We start from the raw sequence: 25,169 nt of genomic DNA, 5'->3' as shown, positions 1-25,169 counted from the left end.
CTGAAGAATCTGGATCCCACACCTCTTGTCTCCAGTTTATTGCTCTAAGAAAGTAGAAGCTCGGTTATCTTTTATTTTGTCATTGTTTTGTAGAACTAACTTGATGGCTGTATTACACTACTTCAGACAAAATTTAAGCCCAAGACACCACTGTGTCAGAAAACTTCTGATACAACAATGTGAATTTCCAATGGAAACGATAGGAGAGAAAAGCCTTGAGGAAAACCATATGTTCACATTTTAACATGAATAAGTCATCTCCTCTGTAAAATGTAACCATAATTTGGAACCCTTCCCAGGAGAATTGATGTCGTTTCCCTTTTCCTGTCTTCAGTGTAAATGATGAGAATCATTTTGCTTTGCTTAGGCTGTAGGAGCAAGATTTTTAATCTGTTGGTCTTCATCCCTCCCCACCCTGGCACACATTTCAATATAAGTATATATATTTTCACCCCCCCCCCCAGTACAGGTGGGAAGGCTCCATTCTGCTTGTTAAATTCTTTTAATTTCTTTTATGGCTTAGTCTAAGTATCTGAGGGCTGCAAATATGTTTGTAGAGTGTAAAATGGAATGTTGGACATCAGTCTTGTTGCAAGCTACTCGCCCAAGCCAAATAACAATTCCTTCTAGGTAAAGTAGCACATTGGGTCCAGTACTCCAGCTGTCCTGTGACATGGGATTGTGTCTCTTGTGACCTGGTAAAAGTTATGAGCAAGTGCATTTGGGGTGTTCCTGTAGAAGGCTGTATTGTTCCACCATTATCAGAATGTAGTTCTACCCTGTCAACAGGTACACTTGAACAAAATTTGTGGCCCCGATCTCCATGACGAGCAATATTTTCTGATGACATCGACCTAATATTGCTGATGACTAAATGGAATCAGATTCAGTGAAAGAAAAGGAGCTTAAAAGTCACGGTTGAAACTGAGAAGCATACTTAAGGAAATAGTTCAGTAACGCTATTGATTTGGCTGGTGTTTACTGCATTGCTTTAGGATGTAATATATGACAGCCCTCATGTTATAATTCCCCCCTCCTTCATTGGTGTGATGTGGCTCTGTTCTTCTCTTTTAAACAGGGTTTGTCCCAGATACCATTCCATTATCACAGGAGAGCCGTGGTTGCTGGTAAACATCTTGCAGGTAGGAAATCATCTATGAACCTTCTAGGATGTTCACCCTTCAGTATCTTCAATCGGATTCCCGCAGCCTTTTAGCTAGAGCTGCTTCACATTTTGTATGAATCTTTTTCCATTGGCATACTCAAAGCATGTGTACAGAGAGTTGAAAAATCCACATAAGCAATAATCACACTTTGATTGTCTACCCACTTGCAAGTTGTTAACTATTAACTACTGTGTAGGAGTTTTGTAACATAGGGTGCTCATTTTCATAAATTTAGGTCAGAAAACTTCTTAAAGTTGCTTGGAAATATGGGAAAATCATCCAGAAAACAATTTTAATACAGGATCTTCATGGATTCCTTCTCCTTTCCTCCCTGAGTTGTAAAGGGTGTTTGTTAAATATTAAAAATACGGCCTAATAAGACCTGCAATGCTGTCCTAGGGTTCTTTTGAGCAATTCCCCCGTTCTCTGAGAAACACATCAAAGGCCCTTTATGAACAGTTGTTCACCCCATGCATCTCTCTCTCTCTCTCTCTCTCTCTCTCTCTCTCTCTCTCCCACCCACCCTGTGAGAACTCTATGGGGTTGTCCACATTTCTGTCCTTAAAACCCTTTTGTGTGAAAAACTCAGACATATTGTGTGTGTGTGTGTGTGTGTGTGTGTGTGTGTGTGTGTATAACAGATTCTAGCATAATACTTCCACAACTTCTAAATGCGGTAGCAGGAAAGATCAAGTGGATGACTCATTCTCAGATTGGATTGTAATTTTAGCTAAGAAAAACACATTCATGATGTTCCAACAGCTAACGCTTGTTGCAGGGATGTTCTCTTGACGAGGGCTATCATCAATCCTTGCCGAACCTCTTTCATACTGCAAGATCTGTTACTGAGAAAAGCAGGTGTTGAAAGAGATGGTGCATATTACAAAGACATAAAACATTCCAGGAGTTGACTTGCAAAAAAGCAGAGCCAGCTGGTGGCAGAGGACAGTAAATTCAGTGTTATGTTGATCCTGCTTTGTTGGCAGACAACATCTGGGCAGCAAAGTTCACACAGCTGGATAAATGTTGCACCCTGTAGTTTCTTTTTCCACTTGGACTGAAATGGAGGTGTTGGGCATATAATCTGACCTGAACACGAGGCCAAGATGGTGCTGTGCAACAGTATTTCCATTCTGTCTGTATCTGTCCTCGTTTCCCCTCATCTCTGCCTCCTCGTTGAAACAGAGAATGTGGAGACAACTTGGTGCTTCAGATAAACAAGATATATAAAGCAGATGATGTAATGAACAGCCTGCATTATTGTACATAACAATTGATCCGAATGTGGAATTTTGTAGACACACTTCCTTCTGGAAGAACGATTTGGAGAGCAAGCCGTATTCTTCCAGTGGCTCTTTGTTTTATTTCTCCATGTATTTATAAATAAAAGTATTTATACCTTGTATACCTGGTCCAAAAGCCAGACCACCCAAATTGAAATATGAACATAGAGCAGTGTAAGGCCAGGTGTCTCTCTCTAGACTGAGCCTGTGTCTTGTTCTACTCATACCACTTTTGCTGTATGCTTTTGCATGCTCATCTCAATGTATCTTCAACTGCTGCTGCTGCTAAGTGTTGCCTTGGTCCCATAGCCATATTATATGGAGGAGTGGTAGCCTTCTGGCTACAGAAGATTGGGAAACACCAATCTAATGGACAGATGAGATCAGCCCAATCTGGTGCCTTCCAGATGTTTTGGAATGGAGCAGATGGGAGTTAGAGTCCCAAACATCCTGAGGACACCAGAATTGGGAAGTGTCCCAGAAATAGACCTCATGAATGAATGTAATCAGAGAGAGAGAGAGAGAGAAACTCTGGGCCAAATTTAGTGAAATTGTTCCATTAGTGGGAGCCAGCACAAAAGCTCCTGCTAGAGCAACAGGGCTTCCCCCCCCCCTCACTCTTTTACACAGAATGATCAGTAGCAAGATACTTACATGTGTGTATGCGCAAAAGGGGCACAAATCCAGAATTTTGCAAGCTATCGAAATCAATGTGTAAATTAGGAACTTCTGTGAGAAATTAGAGTGTGGTCTATTTTTGTGTTTGAGGATATATCTTCCAAGCAATGTAGAATCCTGATTATTGCACACCTCACAGAAAATTGTTTGCCTAGAATTGTAGAGTTGGTAGGGACTCTGAGAGCCATCTAGTCCTTCCCCCTGCAATGCAGGAATCTCAACTAAACCACGTGTATAGAATCATAGAATTGTAATGCTGTTCTTCTGTGACTGGTGTCCAAAGGGCAGAATCCTCTAGCTTCTCAGAGCGCATACTCCAAAACCACTATTGAAGATTGGACAGTCTTCCAGAATAGCATGTGATGCACCTGAAAAGGAGATCAGGACTCCCAATGCACCTTCGGAAGCTATTTTCACATGGGCACTCTTTGGGGGAAAAAGGGGGGGAAGCGGGTGGTGCTGTGGGTTAAACCACAGAGCCTAGGACTTGCTGATCAGAAGGTTGGCAGTTCGAATCCCCGCGACGAGGTGAGCTCCTGTTGCTCAGTCCCAGCTCCTGCCAACCTAGCAGTTCGAAAGCACGTCAAAGTGCAAGTAGATAAATAGGTACCACTCCGGCGGGAAGGTAAACGGCGTTTCCGTGCGCTGCTCTGGTTTGCCAGAAGCGGCTTAGTCATGCTGGCCACATAACCCGGAAGCTGTACACTGGCTCCCTCGGCCAATAAAGCGAGATGAGCGCCGCAACCCCAGAATCGGCCATGACTGGGCCTAATGGTCAGGGGTCCCTTTACCTTTACTCTTTGGATAACAGCTTTTTTTTTAATGTAGAAGAAACAAAAATGTTTCACATTGCGCCATGTTGTGTCCCTGTCCTAGGCTTGATAAAGATTTTTAATGTTGTGCTCTTGAAAGCCTTTAATAATTTGTACAGATTTATCATGGCCCTTTCCCAGGCAAATGGAAGTTTGTTCATTTCTTTTCACATTCATTCATAAATACAATATTGTAGAGTACTTCCTACACCTCAGATGTGGGAGAGTTGGCATTATGTGATAGTTGATAGCTGTAGGTTGGCAAAAAGACAGCATTTTCCCTTCATCTTTTTCCTGCTTTCTAAATATGCCTGTTCACACTGCTGCCAGAGTCTTCTGTAGACCTCATAGTCAGCTAACAGGCTCATGTAGGTCTCAAAATGAAGACAGCTGGGCCAGATCATGCCAATTGCTATTCCCTTTCCCAGAGCCAGCCCACTTGTTGCTTCCCACTCTGAAAACATTCGGAGAGTTTGTCATCCTTAGTAGTGGAAAAAACATATGGTGTTTTGAGCAATGACGATATCAACAAAGGAACTTTTCATTTAAGTACAGCAATAGGGATAGATATGGAGTCTGAATTATTCATAAAGGGGAAAAATTGAATAGCAATTGTGATCACTAAATCTTACGGAGTTTATTCATTAACTGTATTCAGCTGCTTATACTTTTGCACTTTCCCTTTCAACTGAAAAGTATCCACTTATTTTGGGCTTAACACGCACAGGTGAAACAAAAAGTAGAAAGAACAGAAATCGTTTGTACTTTTATATGCAAATATTCTGCCATGATAAATAGTGTAGTGGTAAATTTGCAGGTATAGGTGAGCATAATGGCATAACCCATAACCATATATCCAGGGCCATCAACAGATGGGTAGGAGGAGTCAGATTTACGTGGGGCAGGGGCAAGGCCAGCAGACTCTTACCTTTATTTTTAAAAAGTGAGTACATTGGACATCTCTGAAGAAAGTTAGGACACAAAACATGAAGGTAGCTCTCATGCTTTGGTACTCAGCAGGCAGCGCAATTGCTAAGGACACTTAATCACTTAAACACATGGGTGTCCATAGCTGGGTCTAAGCGGGGGACAAAGCTGCATAATCATGCAGGATAACTACTCCCTTGAATTTTGTGCACTTACAACATGATGCTTTTTGTTCAAAGGAGTCATGGAAACTGGTGCAAATATATAGCTAGATAATAAAGGAAGACAAATGGGTTTAATTTTTGCAGCTGTCTTTTCCCAACTTCGCATAAGTAGGAGTGTGGTACCAGTCACCACTTGTGGCACTGCTGCCCAAGCCTTAGTGTGGTCTGATGTCATAGATCACCCACTCATGCATATAAACAACGTTGTCTAAAAATATATTGGTTTATATTTTTAAGGATACAGAAAATACATTGCGTTTGAAAAAACATTGAATGCATTTTTAAAAGATAAAAAGGGGATTGCAGACAGCATGTGTTAGGGATTGAAATGTATATGAACCCCTGGGACACTATATGACTAACTACATGGTTCATCTATATTTAAGCAAATTCATATTATCTTGCTATCCAGTTATATTCTTATTCTCATTTCTCTCTTCCACAGTCAGCTTTTAATGCCCTGAATGTTATATACCAAATATGGTGGGGTGTTTTTTTGTTTTTTAAAAAGATAAATGGTGACCCATAAAATGGAACATTATTGTGTCATGTAAAATATATATGCTACAACACCTGAGTTACTGTCATGTATCATATTTGTTATTGGTATAAATACACTCCATTCCTTTATGGCTGGAATAACTGCAGGGCCACCATGGTTTAGCTAGCGAACATTAATGCAGTTCTCTTAGACCTCATGTGCAGGTGTTGACAGATCTTTGTTTTTCTTATGGCTTCTTCTAACAATTCAAAATTAAAGGAAACGAGAGAGTTCTGAATTTGATCTCTTTAGCATTAATGGAGGAATGTACAAATGAGCCATCTGCAATGCATGCTGCAAGAATCTCTCTCTCTCTCTCTCTCTCTCTGTGTGTGTGTGTGTGTGTGTGTGTGTGTGTGTGTGGCAAGATAATTAGTTTTGAGAAGATTTGTGCAGCATTATGGCAAGATGGAGGAAAAATGGAAGATGTGCTATTATATATCAGTGTCTTGGAAAGACTGATATGAACAGCTGAGACCACACTGTGTGCACCAATGCTGATAAGTAATGTGCTTGCCTGATATGGGGACTGACTTGAGCTGCAAGATAGCTAGGCTCAGCATGAAAAACTAATATATGTTTAGCTTTCCAGTTGCTTAAAAATGGCGTGTGTGTGTGTCTGTATGTGAACATTGTTTTGATTTCATAATCTGATGGGACTGAAGTGCAAAGATAATTGGACATCAAGGCAGAATGAGGGAAATGGATAGTTTGAACGGAAGCAAACATTAAACGAACCCTGATTAAAACAGAAAAGGGGAGCTGTTTGCCTCCATTATCTAGACTACTGTCCACTGCCGTTTTATCATGTAAGGGACCCTCACACCGTGTTTGCTGACATTCCATCACTAGCTGTCGCTCCACTGTATCCACTGCAAAGAGTGTTAAGTAAATGGAAGTGATAACTCCTCACAAGAGAGCTATCAACAAGTGAGGAATTTCATCTGTTCGTAGGATATGGAATTCTATCTCTGGAACTAGACCACCCTTGGATAGGCAAGATTGTATTCAATTGAAACGATGTTGGTGGCATGGCTGAATCTCTGCTCTGTTTCTAGGTTCAGACAGCCATGAGATTAGGCCTGTTTCAAGCTGTCTTGTTTTCACGGTTGTGCTCCTTCTTCTGATCCTGATCATTAAGAGCTTAGGTTTCTTCTTGAAATATTAGTATTTGCTGTCACTACACCTTTCCTCCAGTTTGCCCCACCCTGCAAATCAAGCAGCCAACTTATCCTTTAGATTCCAGAATGCTTGAATAGTATTTCCATCTCAAATACCGGTTTCAGTAGTATACTTGTTACACTTGGCTTGTTTTAATTGACACACTTCTTTGTGTACTTCTGGTCAAAGGAATGTGCTAGTAAGTTGGCAAAAGGAAAATGAATGATGGCACATTCCAGAATACCAGTCACGTTTGCAGCAAGAAAAAGAAGCACTGTCTGGGCTACGGAATCTCAAAGGCTATGGTTACAATAGTGGATGTAGTGGTAATACACCTAAATAAGAATCACAGAATCATAGAAGTTTAGAGTTGGAAGGGACCCTAAGGATCATCTAGTCCAACACTCTGCAGGAATACAGGAATATGTAGCTGTCCCATGCGGGGATTGACCCTGCAACCGTGGCGTTATCAGCACCATGCGCTAACCAACAGAGCTATCCAGGCTGTCTCAAAATATAAAACATTTTGCAGAGCATATGTAGCTTGTAAGGTAATGGGTACACTGTGCACATCCACATCTTTAAGTGGCTATTTGTGTCTCACATATATAAACTGAAGCAGGGGAGAATATTTATCCTCCCCTTTTCTTGCAACCATTCATCATCTTTGAATGGCTTTTGGAGGATAGGCATAAAGAGTTTATGTCTTTCCTTTAAAGATGATGTCTGAACAAAAGAGAAAAAGCCCTTGGCTGTTTCTTTCTTAAAGGAAAGGCAAAAAAATCCTTTAAATGCTTCCACTTAAACATGAATTAAATATTTATTGGGAAGGGGTTAGGGTGTCCTCCAACTTATATAAAAATGGCTGGGCAGCATACTTTGTGGCACCAAATTTAAACATCCTAAGCTAGGCACGGGACGCGGGTGGCGCTGTGGGTTAAAGCCTCAGCGCCTAGGACTTGCCGATCGAAAGGTCGGCGGTTCAAATCCCCGCGGCGGGGTGCGCTCCCGTTGCTCGGTCCCAGCACCTGCCAACCTAGCAGTTCGAAAGCACCCCCGGGTGCAAGTAGATAAATAGGGACCGCTTACCAGCGGGAAGGTAAACGGCGTTCCGTGTGCTGCGCTGGCTCGCCAGATGCAGCTTGTCACGCTGGCCACGTGACCCGGAAGTGTCTGTGGACAGCGCTGGCCCCCGGCTTATAGAGTGAGATGGGCGCACAACCCTAGAGTCTGGCAAGACTGGCCCGTACGGGCAGGGGTACCTTTACCTTTTTAAGCTAGGCACAGATGAAATTTATTATGTGAACCTCAGCAGAGCCTTGCTGGATCAGACCAAAGGCTCATCTAGTTTAACATCCTGTGTTTCACAGTGACCAGACAGATGCCTTTGGGGAGTCCATAAGCAGGGCATGAGCACAGTAGCATTATCTTGCTGCTATTTCACAGCAGATGCTTTTCAACGGCAGGCTACCTCTGATTCCAGAGGTAGTATGCAATCATCATGGCTAGTAGCCACTGATAGCCTTATTGTCTGTGAATTTGCCTAATCCCACTTTGAATTCTTTATGTTTGTGGCCATTACAATACCTTGTAATTTCCTGAATCCCACTTGGATTCTTGTTTAAAAAACTGGTGTTATGTTTGCCGCTTTCCAGTCGTAAGTATGGAGGCTGATCTTAGCGATATTTCACATTTGATTCTTTTAAGAACTTTTGGGCAGTGAATACAATCTGGACCAAGTGATCTGTTAATTTCCACCTTGTCGATAAGGACTAGAACTTTTTCTCTTGTCCTCATACTTGTCTCGGATCTTATGACTCTCTTCTTGGAAATGTCAGTTCAGGCATCTTCTACGTATTCTGCAGAGAAGACAGGAGCAAAAAATTAATTCAGTTTCTCTGAATGTGGAGCCGAGTAGGAAATTAAACCCCAAACTTGGTTAAGCAAAGAACTTTGGATTTAAGGAGATTTTGTCTTATTGACTTCTCTGTGCCTGCAGGTTGTCTCAGATCTGAGAACTCCAGCTTAACTGGAAAATGGATCAGACTGGCAAATTGATTTTCTTGCATTCTCACATGACTCCTAAAGGAGATATCTAATTATCTGAAACCTCGCTCCATAAATACCCTGCTTCCTGCTGGCCCATAGTACCACTTGGGAGTTCAATACAGTAAAGTACAAGCCACATCAAAGCATATTATACTCTTTCCCTAAAACGTATGTATTTAATTTTAGAAGGGGACGGAAAGTTAAGAAGGCACTTGGAAAAATTGTCTTCCAAACTTGATTGATACTTTTAAAAGGGGTGGGTGGGTGGGAAGCATAATCAACACATTTTTCAGCCAGCGCCTTAAAGAACAGAGCTATGACAGTCTGCAATTTTGAGGCAATTCATAGCGTTATGGTCAATTGATTTTATGTGCCTGTGGGCTTGATTATAATAACTTGTAATCATTATTGGAATGCATATTTTGTGGAGAAAGAAACTAATCAAAACCTTCTAACCCAAAGAAAACTACAAGTAAAGGACAAAACACTATATAAAGGCTGCTGTAAGATCACATGATAATGAAGTGCATCCATTGGTATTTAAGGTGCTTAAGTAATTGAACCTTGGAAAATAGTCTTGGACGTAAAATGCAATTTCTAGTCTTAATGTGGGGCTGGGGGGGGGGGGAGTGGCGGATCCACTCCTGCATTTGAAACCCTGTTGCCAGCAAGGTGGTGGAGGAGTTCCCTACCAGCTCACCAACCTGAGTGTGCTGTAGCTGAGGGATCAGGCCCTTTGGGATCCATGGGGCTTTAGATCCAGTGGTGCCCCATCTCTGTTCTCCATATGCTCCATTTCAAATAGTAATGCTGGTGGGCGGACCTGCTGCTGGCAGCTTGCCACCCATCTGGGCATCACCTGAGACATCTATCACGGTGGACTCCCTCTATCCCAAGTGGTGCTGTTCTCTGCCGATGCGATCCCATCCTCCTGAACCATTGATGTTTGCATGTGCTCCAAGTCTCATAAATTTGGACCATTTCAGTTGAAACCTGTCATAGGATTAATTTCAAGGGACTTGAGTACTTGATATTTTGTATGTGGGAGGGGGGAACTTATAATTGAATTACAATTTCACAGTGCTTTTTCACTGAAGAGTTGTAGCTTTTAACCAAGCATGTTGCATGTAAATATAGTGTGTGTGTGTGTGTGTGTGTGTGTGTGTGTGTGTGTGTATATATATATGGAATGAAGGTCAGTGAATTTTGGACTGAAACAAAAAGTAGTATATGAAACAAGATACCTTGTTTTCTGAATCTAAGAGCGTCATCATACATGCTGCTGAGAAACTAGTCCATAAGTGTCAGGAACTGCTCATTACCGTCTCATGTGGTGAGCCGTGTAACTGCAGCTTCTCAGATCTGAACCAAGGTCTATCTCCCTATGTTTACCATTATGTCCTCCTGGGCAGGAATGAGTATAAAGCACTCCATTTTCCAGCTGAAGAAACTTTCTCAAGCAACAAAAGTCTACCAGAGCTCTAGCACAGGGGTCAGCAACCTTTTTCAGCCATGGGCCTGTCCACCGTCCCTCAGACCATGTGGTGGGCTGGACTATATTTTTTGGGGGGAAATGAACGAATTCCTATGTCCCACAAATAACCCAGAGATGCATTTTAAATAAAAGCACACATTCTACTCATGTAAAAACACCAGGCAGGGCCCACAAATAACCCAGAGATGCATTTTAAATAAAAGGGCACATTCTACTCATGTAGAAACACGCTGATTCCTGGACCGTCCGTGGGCCGGATTGAGAAGGCGATTGGGCAGCATCTGGCTCACAGGCCTTAGGTTGCCTACCTGCATTGACTTGTCACATTGCACTTGTATAGCACTTCAGAGCGATTAGGTGGCATCTAATAGAATATGGGCTCTGTGATACATAAGTGCATAGTACTTTGTATGTGTGGCAGTAAAAACCATGACAGCTGCGCTCACAGCCTGAACTCATCAGTGGAACATTTGTTGAAAATTATAGGGCCAAGCAAGAATTTTGAGAAGAGGTTAGATGGCAGCAGGGGTTGGGGAGAGATGACGACAGAAATGACAAGGTATGGCAACAGTTTAATTTTGTCAGAATTTGGTTCACTCCTCTTTGTTCTCTTTAGGCACAGCCTTGGAGTTCCTAGATAACTCAGCAGTAAGCAAAACTTTCAGCATGTGGTATTCTCAAATTAGGGTTGAATGTTAGCATTGTTGTCTTCCTTGGCACCAGTGTATCTTTAACTTGCTTTCAGTAGAGCATTCTGGCTGTTAAGGAGCAAATAGAAGACTTTTTTTTTTTGTAGGGCTAGCTGGCTGGTTTCACTTGCTTCCCTTGAGAGCAGGCTGGTCATTCCTGAGAATGCTGTGGGAATGTTGAGCTGGTTTGAATACTTGCAACACGAGTCAAGATCACAGATAGCCCAAATTTAGTGGTTTTTGCCTTTGACCAGTTTCAGATGTAGAGGGAATGCAAGAGCTCCTCCGCTCCATACAGCTGCATTTCAACGTAACCTTTGCATAGTTTGATCAAAAATTGCACAGCTGGTTGGGGGCCCTATGAAACCACAAGGTTAGAAGAAAATCTTGACCTTTTCGAACTCTTTCTGCACATCTAATTTATTGTGCTTTGTAAGATTTAATTAGATAGGTTTTATTTTGTTGCTTCACAGCAGAGTGTGTGCCTTGGCTTTCCTAAGCCTAACTTTCCATCCGCGCAGGCTTGAACTTGGAAAACATGTTTGCTTTTATGAGTGCTTCCTCTCCACCTCATAATTATATTTGCCTTTCATCCCATTTGGAATTTCTCATATGTTTGATTCCTCCAGCAATGAATATGATTGGGGAAGGTATGCAGCACTTGCTTGCAGCAGCTACTTCAGCTATCCTGCCTTTATTACACATTAATCTGCTTGCTTCTTTTCTGGAAGCTTATTAACCCACTCGCATGACACAGTCCTTCCAGTAAGGCAGTGCCAAATGGTATAGCAGCATGCCAGAACACTTTAGAAATGAGCATGCTGTTTATTCTTCCAGGGATTAAATAGAATGACTTCCTTCATCTAATATTTATGCCCCAGTCGCTTCGAAATTCCTCTTCGTATTTTATTTTTAAAATAAGTGAAAGAAAGAGATGTGCACCATTTTTACCATCTCCTCCATCATCATCATCATCATCATCATATTGTTTTAAAAATTAGGATTGCTGCACAAATACCTTTTTTGTGGTCTGCATGCTAAATCCATAGGCTATGAGGAGAAACAAGGGAGTTTTTGAAATATGTGTACCATGACTTGACAGAAAGATGTGTGTAAATGCCAGGGAAGCTATAATTGGCCAGGGACCACCAGCTCATGTACATATCTTAAAAAACATGTGTGCATGTTCCATATTGAGTGAAGCAGCCTTGAGAGAAGGAGGAATGCTTGGAGCTCTATGATGTTTTAGGGGTGAATGTTAGAACTATTGCAGAGTTATCGCTACTTGTGACTGTTTGACCTGGCTTCATGTCAGAGCTCTTAACCTCTAAATAGCACAGGTCCCCCCCCCCTTCTTGTTCTTTTTTTAAAAAGAATGTGTTCTCTCTCCCTTTAGAAAACTCCTCATTAATGTAATTTATGGAAACCTTAGTCCCTGAACCAGAAGCTTTCCTCGGTTCTAGGAACTGCATCAAAAAGGGTATGAGAAATACTCCGCTTCAGGCTGAATGCAACTGTCAGCTACCCTGGTTTGCCTTATTTGTTGCTATTAATTTATTATTTAGGTTTGTACCCATCCCTTCAAAAGCACTATCAGGGCAACTGATGATAAAATATTGAAAGCACCACAAAATAAGAGTTACATTACCATAAACTGAAAAACAGCAACACTAGAGAAGCAGTATTCGTAAAGAACAGACCCTGGAAAATAAAAAGGCCTTCAATTGGTGTTGAAATGAGGACCCAGATGAGCCTCTCCTGGAAAAGGACACCAAAGATCTCTCTTCTTGGTATTGCCACATTTTGGGGGGTGGGGAGGTGCCTGGAGATTTTGCAGTCTGAGCAGGACCATGTTGAGACTGATCTTTCAGGCCTTGTGTCCTGAGCAAGGCTGGAGGAACTGCAAGGGCTACAGAGTTTGGGCCCACTGTGGCACTGGGGAGTGCACCTGTGTGTAAAGGTTGTGATCCAAGCCCCAGGCTCTCCCCCACAGCTCAGCATGTATCTGCCCTTTCATTAATGCAGTTGGCTTATTTATGGGTTTCCAGGAGGCCTTTCATATTAAGTCAGGTTGAGTGTGCTTCCATTCTGAGGAATTCCATACTGAGGTGAACCCCATCAGGCAGGGGAAGAGGCGAATCACATGATGTCCTCAGATTGATAGGCAGCCTCGGAGCACAGTGACAGAAGTCATATTTGGAGTGTGTGCATGTGTATGTGTATTATCTTATGTGTACTTGGAGTAAGTGCAGCATATAGTTTGCAGTAGGAGGGGTTATCCTGTGGCTTTTTGGATGTTGTTGGACTCCAGCTCCCATTGGTCCAGCCTCCAAGGCCATTGGTTAGGGATGATGTGAATCCAGCAACATTGGAAAGCTCACAGGTTAGCTACCCCTTGCTTAGAGTCTGCAGTTGAGTGGTGTGAAATGAACCCACAACTTGTAGCGGGTTTACCTTAAGATCCCCCTTTGGTTTTAATTCATTTTCCATTCTGATATTGGTTGGCTTCATGTTGGCTTTGAACTGCAGTGGAAGTTTTGTTTTGTTTTGACTTTATTCTAACTCAGCAGGAGGCTGTCTCCTTATACATATGCAATGTGTTTGCAAGAGAGATTTTTCCCTACTATAAATGTGAGGGTTTAAAAAGGCTTGTGTTTTTGCTGGTTGATGCCCACAGTTGAAAGGCTGGATACATGATGTGGTTTTGAGAGAAGTGGAGTTGAGGAAGTGAAGCACACAGGGATGTTTTGATTACTGTTTTTTCTATTTAGAGCGGAGTCTTGCTTTGAAAATACTTGGTGTCTTTTAAACGGTCACACTTGGTGGTGCTGTTCAAAACAGCAGGGGCGAAAATGCTAGGGAAAATACTACCTGCCACTGTAAAATGCTATCTTTCAAAATACCTGCCCCATTAACCTGGAGACCTGTCTAACAGAGAGCTGTAATTTGACCCAAGCTCTTTCAGATGCACCATTCTCCTTAATTCCAGGGAGGAAGTGAAAACTGCAATTCTGAGATAAGTTCCATAGCAGTTCTTTTTTTCTTTTGAAAATGTGGCCCAGGGTGTCCACCTTCTCTAAGTGGTGCAGGAAGGAAGGAGACACACTGCAAGCATAACACAACTACCTGCTTTATTCTTGCATTCAATTAACTTTTAAAAATACATATTTAAATTCCTGTTCATGTTGCAGCTCTCTCTGTTCTCTTTTTATTCCCTTTGTCCCCCCCCACCCCACTGCCCCCGGTCCCCTTTCTGTCCTTTGTTCCTTTTCCAAAATTAGATTTAGAAAGCCTTAGAACTGCAACTACCTCCTCAGGGAAGGAAAGTCTTCTGTACTGAAATACTTTTCTCAGCTCCAATTCCTACAGTATCCTTTTCAATAGCGTATGCAGCTGCTTCTCAATGCCTAGCTAGTAGGAACGGTTGTATAGGAGAGGGGAAATATATCTGCACAGAGACATTTGTAGCTGTAGTTAACAATTATGTGTCAGCATTTCCACCGCAAACCCTCCTCCCAAGAGTTTGTGATTCCTGCCATTAGGATTTTGCTACAACCCAAAACTTGGCATTTCATACTTGCATCCGGAATGACTTTTTGATTTTTAACATAATATTGAAGCCAAAGCAATGCACTAAAAACTATTAGGCTGATGCAAAAAGAAATTCATGCTTTTTAAAAGGAGCATCCTTGCACGATACCATGCCAGAATGTAGACTAATAGTTGAAGGCAGTCTGAAGCGGAAAGGCATATACAGCCCAGTAGTTACCGTATATACTCAAGTATAAACCGACTTTTTCAGCACATTTTTAATGCTGAACCCCCCCCCCCACGGCTTATACTCGAGTGAGGCAGGCGGTGGAGGGACAAGTGGCCCGAAAGGAGCCCTTTCTCGCCGCTGGTCCCTCCGCCACCGCCTGCCTCTTGCAAGGGCAGGCACAGGAGCCGTGGTTGGGAGAGGCGCTGCGCTGTGCCTCTCCCAACTGCGGCTCCTATGCTTGATCTTGCAAGCGGCGGTGGAGAGACGAGCGGCCTGAAAGGAACCCTTTCGGGCTGCTTGTTCTTCCTCCGCCATTGCCGCCACCACCAGCTTATATTCGAGTCAATAAGTTTTCCCAGTTTTTTTGTGCTAAAATTAGGCGCCTCAGGTTATATTCAGTTTGGCATATACTCGAGTATATACAGTACTTTATGCAAGTACAGTGGTACCTCGGGTTGCATACGCTTCAGGTTACAGACACTTCAGGTTACAGACTCCGCTAACCCAGAAATAGTACCTCGGGTTAAGAACTTTGCTTCAGGATGGGAACAGAAGTTGCACAGTGTGGCAGCAGCGGGAGGCCCCATTAGCTTCAGGTTAAGAACAGTCTCAGGTTAAGAATGGACCTCCAGAACGAATTAAGTTCTTAACCCGAGGTACCACTGTAATGCTGACAGTTGAATGACACTCTCTCCCTTTTAGGAGCATTTCTGGAACCTAGATTACATTAGAGAAATCTGATTAATGCGAATGGCTTACATTCTGGGGAGTGACAAAGAATTTAGACCTTCTCTCCCATATCAAACTGGCAGACACTGCAAATTAGTGACTGTTAGCATGCAGGCATTTCTAGGTAGAGTTTGCACTTTGCAAGTGGGATATCATTATTATTATTACTATTACTATTATGAAAATGTATAGGATCTGATTCAATTTTGGTTGAGATATGCATGTGTGGTGGTTTGGAGTTACTCGTGCGTAAAAACCGACCCCGTTTGGGTGCTTGGTTGCCTTGTTAAATCCTCCGGACTGCACAGCCCATCTCCGCTTGACTGTTTCAGTCACTGGCAGAATCTGTCTGTGGGCGCTTCTTGAACCTCTGCCAACATAAAAGCTGTTTGACCCCTAATCGTCTCCGCCTCTCATTGCGCGGGAGTCTCCTGCGCAGGGTGGGCGTGGGTAGCGGGGTGCCTGGGCTCTCTTCACTGACTTCCAGGGAAGAGTCTCGGAGCCCTTCCACCTCCTCCTCCCCTTGCTCTCCTGGACTCTTGGTGTAACGCGTATTTCCTTCCCATTCCACCGAGCTGAGTCTCCCCCTTGTGCTGGGACCTTCACCTGCAGAGTCTGAGACCCTCTCCTTCTCCCGTGTCTCTGATGTCAGTTCCCTGACAGCATGTAACAAAGTGAATCTTTTGCTCACCTTGCTCTTCTCTCCCATCTTTATTTGTTGCATTTTTTATTGGATACATTTGTTTGCTTGCCAAAACTTTTATTTGATGCATTTATTTGCTTGCCAAACTAAAAAGGGTTTGAGATTTGAAGTTCCGTTGCAGATGAAACGCGACCACTTTTTGTTATGTGAATTGGCCCTAACTATCAGCTCTTTCTATCCTCTTCAGTAACTGCAGTAGTAGTATGTGTGAATCCCATATAAATAACTACTCAGCTCTACTTCTCCTTTACATCTGCAGGTGAGGCAGTGGAAGTGCTGGACCAGTGTCTTGCCTCGGTAATCGACTGGATGAGAGCGAACAAACTAAAACTCGAATCCAGATAAGACTGAGGCACTGAGGTGGTTCCCTAGACCAGATGGGTGGGAGATCACCGGTTCTTAATGGGGCTACACTTCCTCTGAAGGAGCAGGTTCATAGCATGGGGGTAATCTTGGATCCTTTGCTGTCACTCGAGCTCAGGTGGCCTCAGTGGCTCAGGAGTGCCTTCCATCAGCTTTGGCTGGTGGTCCAGGTACGTCCCTATCTGAACACGGATAGCCTAACTACTGTTGTCTATGCTCTGGTAACCTCAAGGTTAGATTACTGCAATGTGTTATATGTAGGGCTGCCTCTGTAGACCAGTGTTTCCCAACCTTGTGCCTCCAGATGTTTTTGGCCTACAACTCCCATCATCCCTGACTAGCAAGACCAGTGGCAAGGGATGATGGGAATTGTAGGCCAAAAACAGCTGGAGGCACAAGGTTGGGAAACACTGCTGTAGACAATTCAAAAACCTCAGTTAGTGCAGAATTCAGTGGCCAGCTTGCTCACTGGAGCAAGATAGTTTGAGCATATTACACTGATCCTGGTCCAACTGCACTGGCTACCAATTACAGTGGTACCTCGGGTTACATACACTTCAGGTTACATACGCTTCAGGTTACAGACTTCGCTAACCCAGAAATAGTACCTCGGGTTAAGAACTTTGCTTCAGGATGAGAAGAGAAATTGTGCTCCGGCGGCGCGGCAGCAGCAGCAGGCCCCATTAGCTAAAGTGGTGCTTCAGGTTAAGAACAGTTTCAGGTTAAGTACGGACCTCCGGAACGAATTAAGTACTTAACCCGAGGTACCATTGTCGTTCCCAGGCCTAATTCAAAGTGCTGGTTTTGACCTATAAAGCTTTTAACGGCTCAGGACTGCAATACCTCAAGGACCGCCTCTTTCCATATGAACTTACCCAGACCCTGAGATCATTTTCTGAGGCCCTTCTTCGTGTGCCTCCTCCTTGAGAGGTCCAGAGGGTGGCAACATGAGAACTTCTGTGGAATGCCATCCCTAGGGAAGTTTACCTGGCACTGTCATTATATACCATTAGGAGCCAGGCAAAAACATTCTTTTTTAACCAGGCCTTTTGTTGATTTGATTGCCATTTTACGCCCTTTTAAAACGTGTGTTTTTTTGGGTGTGGGTTATTGGGTTGTTGCTTTTATTTTGATTATGTATTTTGTGGTTTTGTATTTTGATTTTGTTCTGTGAACCACCCTGAGACCTCCTGGTATAGGGAGGTAAAGGTAAAGGGACCCCTGACCATTAGGTCCAGTCGTGACCGACTCTGGGGTTGTGGCGCTCATCTCGCTTTATTGGCCGAGGGAGCCGGCGTACAGCTTCCGGGTCATGTGGCCAGCATGACTAAGCTGCTTCTGGCGAACCAGAGCAGTGCACAGAAACGCTGTTTACCTTCCCGCCGGAGCGGTACCTATTTATCTACTTGCACTTTGAGGTGCTTTCGAACTGCTAGGTTGGCAGGAGCAGGGACCAAGCAACGGGAGCTCACACCATCGTGGGGATTCATTCCACCGTCCTTCTGATCGGCAAGTCCTAGGCTTTGTGGTTCAACCCACAGTGCCACCCGTGTCCCATAGGGAGGTATATAAATTCAATTAATAATAATAATAATAATAATTAAAATTAATAATCATCATCATCATCATCCATGGGGCTATGGGGCCATTTAAAATCTGACCATGAAGGACTGACTATATCTGGATTTTCAACATAACAGCACATTCCTGCAGCTTGGATCAATTTTCCTTCTTCTTGTTGTTCTTGTTCTTCTTCTGGACACTTTTAATTTGCACAAAAAAGTAACTTTGGAAAGAAATCAGATATGTACTTAAGCGTCTGTTCTGAAGCTTTGTGAATTTACTTTCTCTCTTTAAAATTCACTAGTCAGGGGAAGGGAAGGGGAAAGAGAAATATGCTTTCCAGCTTGCATTTTGACAGAGGTAACAACAAGCAAATAATTGAAAGGCTGGGTTTCCCCACATAAAATTGTAGCTCTTTTGAGGGCCAAATTCTCAGCAGCCAGGAATCGCTATATATGAAAGACAAGCTGAGTTGCAAATTGGAATGGGGGTCCGTTTTGAAGTGTGTTGTGCTCCATGCTGGTAAGCAGAGCCAGTAGTTGCCTAGACATGCCTGCCTCACAGAGCTGTTAGATACTTCCCACTGTTTCTCAGTCCCAGGCAAGTATGCATTATTATTACCATTATTATATATTTCATATTTATAGTCTGCTTTTTTGCCCAAAGGTGCTTAAAGTAGCTTGCAACAGTTATGCAGCCGTCGGGCATGCGAGCAAAAGCCCCACTAAGACTGTCTGGGTATTGCCAGTAAGTTAGTTAGTTCCACAGCAAGCCAGAACTGAAATTTTTTAAACATAAGATTGATAGAGTGTCTGTTTTAGTGATAGATGCAGATAGTCATCTAGGAGGGGAGGAGGAGAATGTGTATAATTTGCATGGCAAATATGTAAAGGATGATGCAGCCTTGAGACATAGTTACTTGGCCACTGCCTGCATGGAATCATAGAAATAAATCCCAGCCCTTTGGAGCAGAGAACTAGGCAGCTTAGCAAATTCTCCCACTGCAGAGAAGCTGATAGTGCAAGAGCTATTTCACCTCCTGAAAAGGAGACGGAAAATTATCTCTCTGCCTAATTGAAGCTTCTAAACAGTCATCAAGGGTAGCTCCATGTACAGGGTAGTCTAAACAGTATGTTTCTGGAGCGTGAATTACTATTGCTGGACGATTTATGGAATGCACTTTAGAATATGAAATGTTAATTCAGATGTGGTCTTTTTTTATTAAAAAAGTACAATTTGATGTGAAGAATGTTTTGCATTGTATCAAGATGGTGTACTTGTGAGACAATGTTCGCTTGTTGTACACATTAATATTAATACATTAAATATTAAAAACTAAAGCATTTCAGTTGCAGGCTATACAGAGCAAATATTTATAAGAGTGATCTTAGATCATTATAAATGGTAAAATGCAGATCTTGTTCTAACAAGGTAGAATAAATGTTATGCACAACTTCCAGTATTCTCAACTGTCAGACACTTACTTTAAGTGCCAAGGTTTCTACTTTGGATGGAAATTATTCAAGGGAGGACGCAATGTACTACTGAATTGCAGTTAATCGTTTTTCATTATATTCAGTTTTTGTATTGGAGACATTTTGCCTTGAGAGTTATTCTATAGGAAATGCAGGAAGAAGCAGCAGGTTTCACATATTCCATTTTTAACATGAGGGCATAGGGCAAGAAGCAGCTTTGTTTTTAGATACTGTGAAGTTTAGGCCAATTCTTACATTATTTTCTATTGTTTTCTTCACTTGCGGGAACCCACTCATGTGACCAATGCAATGTATGAAACAGGAGCTTAGGGACCTTAAATATCGTACTTTCCATGGTGTCTAAAACTCCAAGATGTACCATTCAGATTGTCAAAGACAGCTCTGGTTGATACTGGTCAGCTTCTGGCTCATTAGGTACAAGGCTCTTGCAAGTGGACAGTGCCCATGTAAAGAGAATAAAACAACAGTATATGTAGTGATGGGATTTTATCATAATTATTAGAGGCCTCTTGCAACAGATAAATGACCCTGGCTTGATACATTTAAACTTCTGTGGCATGAATGCCCGTTCCAAGTGGCTGGGATCCCATGTCCCATATTTAGAACCAGGAACCAAGTGGTTTGAGTGGGTGATGCGGCTGCTATTTATGAAAAAGTTGCTTTCCCTGGGTGGAAATGATGATGTCATGGGCAAGCAACCATATCATCCACCCAACCACACGGTATCTCATTACAGAACTGACTGTAGAAGCAAGTAGATGAAGCAAGTGAAACATATTGGTAACCTTGTGCTTAAGGTCAGAAGCACAGGGAAAGTGTTGCAGTCATGTGGTAGAGCACATGCCTTTCATGCAAAATGGCTTGGATACAATCTCCAGGTACAGTTCAGAAAGACTCATGTCTGATGAACTCTGAAGAGCAACTATCAATGCCGATTACAGTTAGGGAACTTCTGTCCCGTGGCCCTAATTAGGCCTCTCCATTTGGCCCACAAGGCTGTTTTGGGCCAAGCCATGGCCACCTACCCGATGTCATATGTGACATTAGGTGTTAGATAGTTAAATATGTAGTTGAGTCAAAGGGGAGTGACAAAGGCAGATTGGGTGGATGGCTGGTGTCTGCAAAGCCCTGTGCACAGCACTCTACATGCAGCTGGTTGTCAGGGCTTGCAAAATGCCTCAGACATTTTGAGTTAAAAGAAACATTTTTAACAGAAAGTGGAGAAGATGGATGTTATCATGGGCTGAATATATTTAAATTTATATAAATTTATAATATATTTAAATTTAAAAACCAGCAGATGGAAAACCGGAAGCCCTTTTTATCTTTTTCTAATGTTTCTTTTATTTGTCTTTCTTTCTTTCCTTTCTTTTCCTTCTCTTTCCTTTTTTCTTAATGATTCCTTTTTCTTAGGAGTCCTATGCATGGGGCCTTTATTACAGTCCAGGGATTGTATATTTATAGGGGTGGGAGTGAGGGAAATGTCTGTCTCCCAGGGTGAGCAACTGGGATGAGAAAGGAAATATCCCAAGTGAGAGCTCAGAGGGACTACTGCCTTCTGTGAGTGCTATCGGCTAAGAACTACCCTTAAGAGAGGACTCTGTATTCTATCTATTCTATTTGCAATTTTTGTAGCTGTTATCTTAATGTAGTATGGATTTTTAAAAATAAAAATCTTACAAAATGTCTTCGCACCTGCAAAGCCTTGTGCACTGCACTTTATGGAGACTGACAATCAGTTGCACATGGAGAATGCAAACCCTGATGGTTAGGGATTGCATAGCTCCATATCTGGGTGCTTTGCAAACTCCAGCCATTAGCTGATCACCCACCTGGGCAAAAACGAGTCAGCTGATGTAATTGTGATGTCAGATGATGGGCAGGAGGGCAGCCACTCCCACCTGTCATACTTGGGTTCTGTCGGCTGGGGCAATGACCAGGGAGAAGGGACACTATATGAAGTCTTCAAGGATGCCACTATGCCTACAAGTGGCATCCTGGAAACCCAGATTTTTCCAATGAGGCTCAGCATTCAACTTTATGAGAGCATCAGTGTTCAGTCAGAAAATATTTCAGGCTCTTATGGTCACAAAGATACACTTGGAAGCATGTGAGCTCTTCTCTGACAGGCCAGAGAGCTGATATTTCCACTGTTACAGATGGAGAGATTTAGTGCCCTGTACAGCTCCTTGGCATAACTAACAGCAGGAACAGCAATTTTGGAAAAAATAAATAAATAAGAAGAATATAGAATAAACTGTACAAAGAGAAAAATAGCATGCAGATTTGCCTAGTTTTCATGCTTTATTCAAGTAGTGAAACTCAGCTTTCCTTGGGGCAGACTTTAAATGCTGCCACATACACCCGGACAACACCATTACTGGCCCCAACAACATCACACATACCATCTCGGGACTATTTAATTGCTCATCGTCTAACATTGTGTATGCCATCAAATGCCAACAGTGTCCTTCAGCTCTCTATATTGGACAAACAGGCCAAACCTTACGCCAAAGAATAAACGGACATAAATCTGACATCAAGAATCACAAGACAGAGAAACCAGTAGGAGAACACTTCAATCTCCCAGGACATTCTATACAAGATCTCGAAGTAGCTGTTTTACTACAAAGGAATTTCAGAAATAGACTGGAAAGAGAAGCTGCTGAATTGCAACTTATTACCAAACTTAAAACCATGGAGAGACCTGGTCTGAACAAAGACATTGGATTCTTATCTCATTATACATGACAAAGCCATTTTTCACCTTCTCACCCCTTGCTTTTTCCTGTAAGACCTATTGCAGTCGTTAAGAGTCGTCAACAGGCTCATCACAGCTATCTGCCAATCACCCATTCCCACCACCCTTCTGAGTAATACCCCTCCCCACCTTCTCACTATATAGAAGGATCTGGCAACTTCTGTTTCAGTGTATCTGAAGAAGTGTGCATGCACACAAAAGCTCATACCAAGAACTAACTTAGTTGGTCTTTAAGGTGCTACTGGAAGGAATTTTTTTTGTTTTGACTATGGCAGACCAACACGGCTACCTATCTGTAACTTTAAATTTCCTGTTTAGCATAGATTTCTCAGTGTCCCGGTTTTAATGAGCCTTAATACAGGGATTAGAAATCAAGACCCAGCAAAGTTCTAATTGTGACCATATCATTACAATAGCTGATTGTCAGAAAGCCAGAAGGGTATGGTGGCAAAAACTTGGTCTCAGACACTTGGGTTCAAATCTGTCTTCTGCAGGTCAGCAGTTTCTCATCTGTCAAACAGATATGCATCACAGGGCTCCTGTGAGTGGTCAGTTCTGGCAAGTACTCTGCCAAAATAAAAGCGATACAAAAAGAGAAATGGTAGTTGAAATGATGGGAACGTTAAGAGGTTTATGGCACCACCCCCTTTGGGCATCTTGACTTTTCTGATTAGGACAAGAGCTGTAGTGTTCTCCCAATGAGTTTTCCTTCCAGTATATTTACAGACTAACAGTTTGGGTATTTTCTGAGGGTGTGTTTTGTTTGGCCACAATACCACTTCCCTCTTGGAACTTACTAGGGGGTTGTGAGGCTTAACTCACTGGTATGTGTAATGAGCTATAAAAGTGCAAACCATTTGAAATCTGTGAGTGTTAAAAAAACGTTCTTTGGATAAGACCATGTATGTACGCAAAGGTTTAGTCTAAATTGATTTTTTATGAGGTTTCTGAAATTTGAGTAGGTTTCTGAACTCGGGGAAAAATTCCCTTAAAAATAAATGGAAATGCTGTAAATTTGTAGCCACAGAGGTGTCAAATACTTCCACAATGCAAGTAATGTTCTGGCAGGACTGACTCTACTGTGAATTAAAGTTGTCCTCAGGGAGGAGTGTGTGTGTGCAACCCTCTTATGCATTGAACCTACATGTTGTATGTCCTTTTCCTTGTCATGCCTTTCAATTTCCAAATTAGAAAGCTGCTTTAGCCCCCCCCCCCTGCACATAAGAAGATTGTTACTAAAGGAAAGCAACTAGAACTTGGTATTTACTTAGGCATGAAACTGGAGGTTCTCAAACACTTGGACAGTTGCTAATTCATTTTTTGTTCCTGTCTGGTGTTCTGGATGGCTCTTAAGTGCACTAAGTCCCATGATCCACCCATTCATTGGCAGATAGAAATTGGCCATTTTGGGGGTAGCTTTCTAAAACCAGCATACTGATTCTATTTTATGTTTTGTTCGTTGGATTGTGTTATGATACATTTGGAATGGATTACTGAAAACCTTCAGTTGTACCATGTCATAAATAGACTGGCCCTGACCCCAGAGTTCAGTGACTCACCAGAAAACTTCAGAAAGTATAAATTCTACCTAGGGGCTAAACATTTCAGGACAGTAAGGAGAAAATTAATATCCTTCTGAAGCTGGATCTGCAGAGGCTTGCATATTATTTATTCAATAATATGTTGCAACAATTTGGGCATGTGCCCGGTGCTGGCCTTGCAAATTGTTAGTACAGATGCTGCTTTTCTAAATGCTCAGAGATGACTGCAGTTTCTCCATACAAAACTATAGATACTTAACTCTCGGTTTTACCCATATTTAGGAGTAAATTTGACTTGCATCAATACCATGCACTTATTGATGTACAGTTGTACCTTGGAAGTCAACCGGAATCCGTTCTGGAAGTCCGTTCGATTTCCAAAATGTTCGGAAACCAAAGCAGGGCTTCCTATTGGCTGCTGGAAGCTCCTGCAGCCAATTGGAAGCCACAGGAACCCCGTCAGACATTTGGGTTCCAAAGAACATTCGCAAACCGGAACACTCACTTCCAGGTTTGCGGCGTTCGGGAGCCAAAACGTCCGAGTACCAAGGCGTTTGAGATACAAGGTACGACTGTATTTAGAATCACACCATTTGCTTTCAACAGAAAATTCTGTATTGAGAACACAAAATACAACAAGTTGTCATTATGGATTGAACTATCAGGATGCCAGCTTGGTAGGTAGAGAGCTCATAGATTATAGACCCTGACATGTGTACAAACACAGGTCCTTGTTGGTGACAGCTGAACTGCTTGATGTCAGATGCAACAATGAGTTTCAAACGTAGTCTCTGGTGTTCCAAAGAGAATGAAGGGCAGCTATTAATTCATACGGATGAAAGTAAAAGATTCCTGCATTGCAGGGATTGGACTAGATTACTCTCAACGTCCCTTCCAACTCTATAATTCTGTGATCCTATGAGATCCTTGAGAAAGTAAATAAACAAGAGTAACTTCTGTGCTTCTACTTCATTTGGATTCATATTTTTTTTAATGGACAGTTTTAGGCTACTCGACAGCTAGGATGGACTAATGAAGCAAAGTAAAATATAAGTGGATAGAGATGCCAGCTCAGTGGTAGAGCACAGAATGTCATAGGTTCCGTTCCTTGCATCACCAGGCATTCATTTGTTGGTGGTTGCCCAAGGAGGGTGGCCACCTTGTTTTCCATCTATGGACACCTTATTCTTCTCCTCACCTGTGTTGGCCAGCTTAGGGTGCTCCTCCA

The 25,169-nt window shown here is 42.5% G+C and overlaps 1 protein-coding gene across 32 annotated transcripts in view; it reads left to right on the top strand.

Annotated features, from left to right (window-relative positions):
* The window catches only part of LOC114601368 (uncharacterized), a 347,155-nt gene that overhangs the window by 62,301 nt on the left and 259,685 nt on the right, over positions 1 to 25,169 (top strand). For 29 of the 32 annotated variants that reach the window (XR_013393999.1, XR_013393995.1, XR_013393991.1 and 26 more), the window contains one exon: positions 1,079 to 1,142. The exons of the other annotated variants lie outside the window; for them this stretch is intronic. Coding sequence is in view for 1 of the 29 variants with exons in the window: in XM_077933232.1 (XP_077789358.1) it covers positions 1,079 to 1,142 (64 nt within the window). In the remaining 28 variants the exon portion in view is untranslated. The remainder of the gene's footprint in view (positions 1 to 1,078; positions 1,143 to 25,169) is intronic. 32 annotated transcript variants of the gene reach the window in all.

Source organism: Podarcis muralis, chromosome 8 (genome assembly GCF_964188315.1).
Source record: "Podarcis muralis chromosome 8, rPodMur119.hap1.1, whole genome shotgun sequence".
Lineage (NCBI taxonomy): Eukaryota > Metazoa > Chordata > Lepidosauria > Squamata > Lacertidae > Podarcis > Podarcis muralis.
This window is presented reverse-complemented; position numbering and strand designations above follow the sequence as displayed.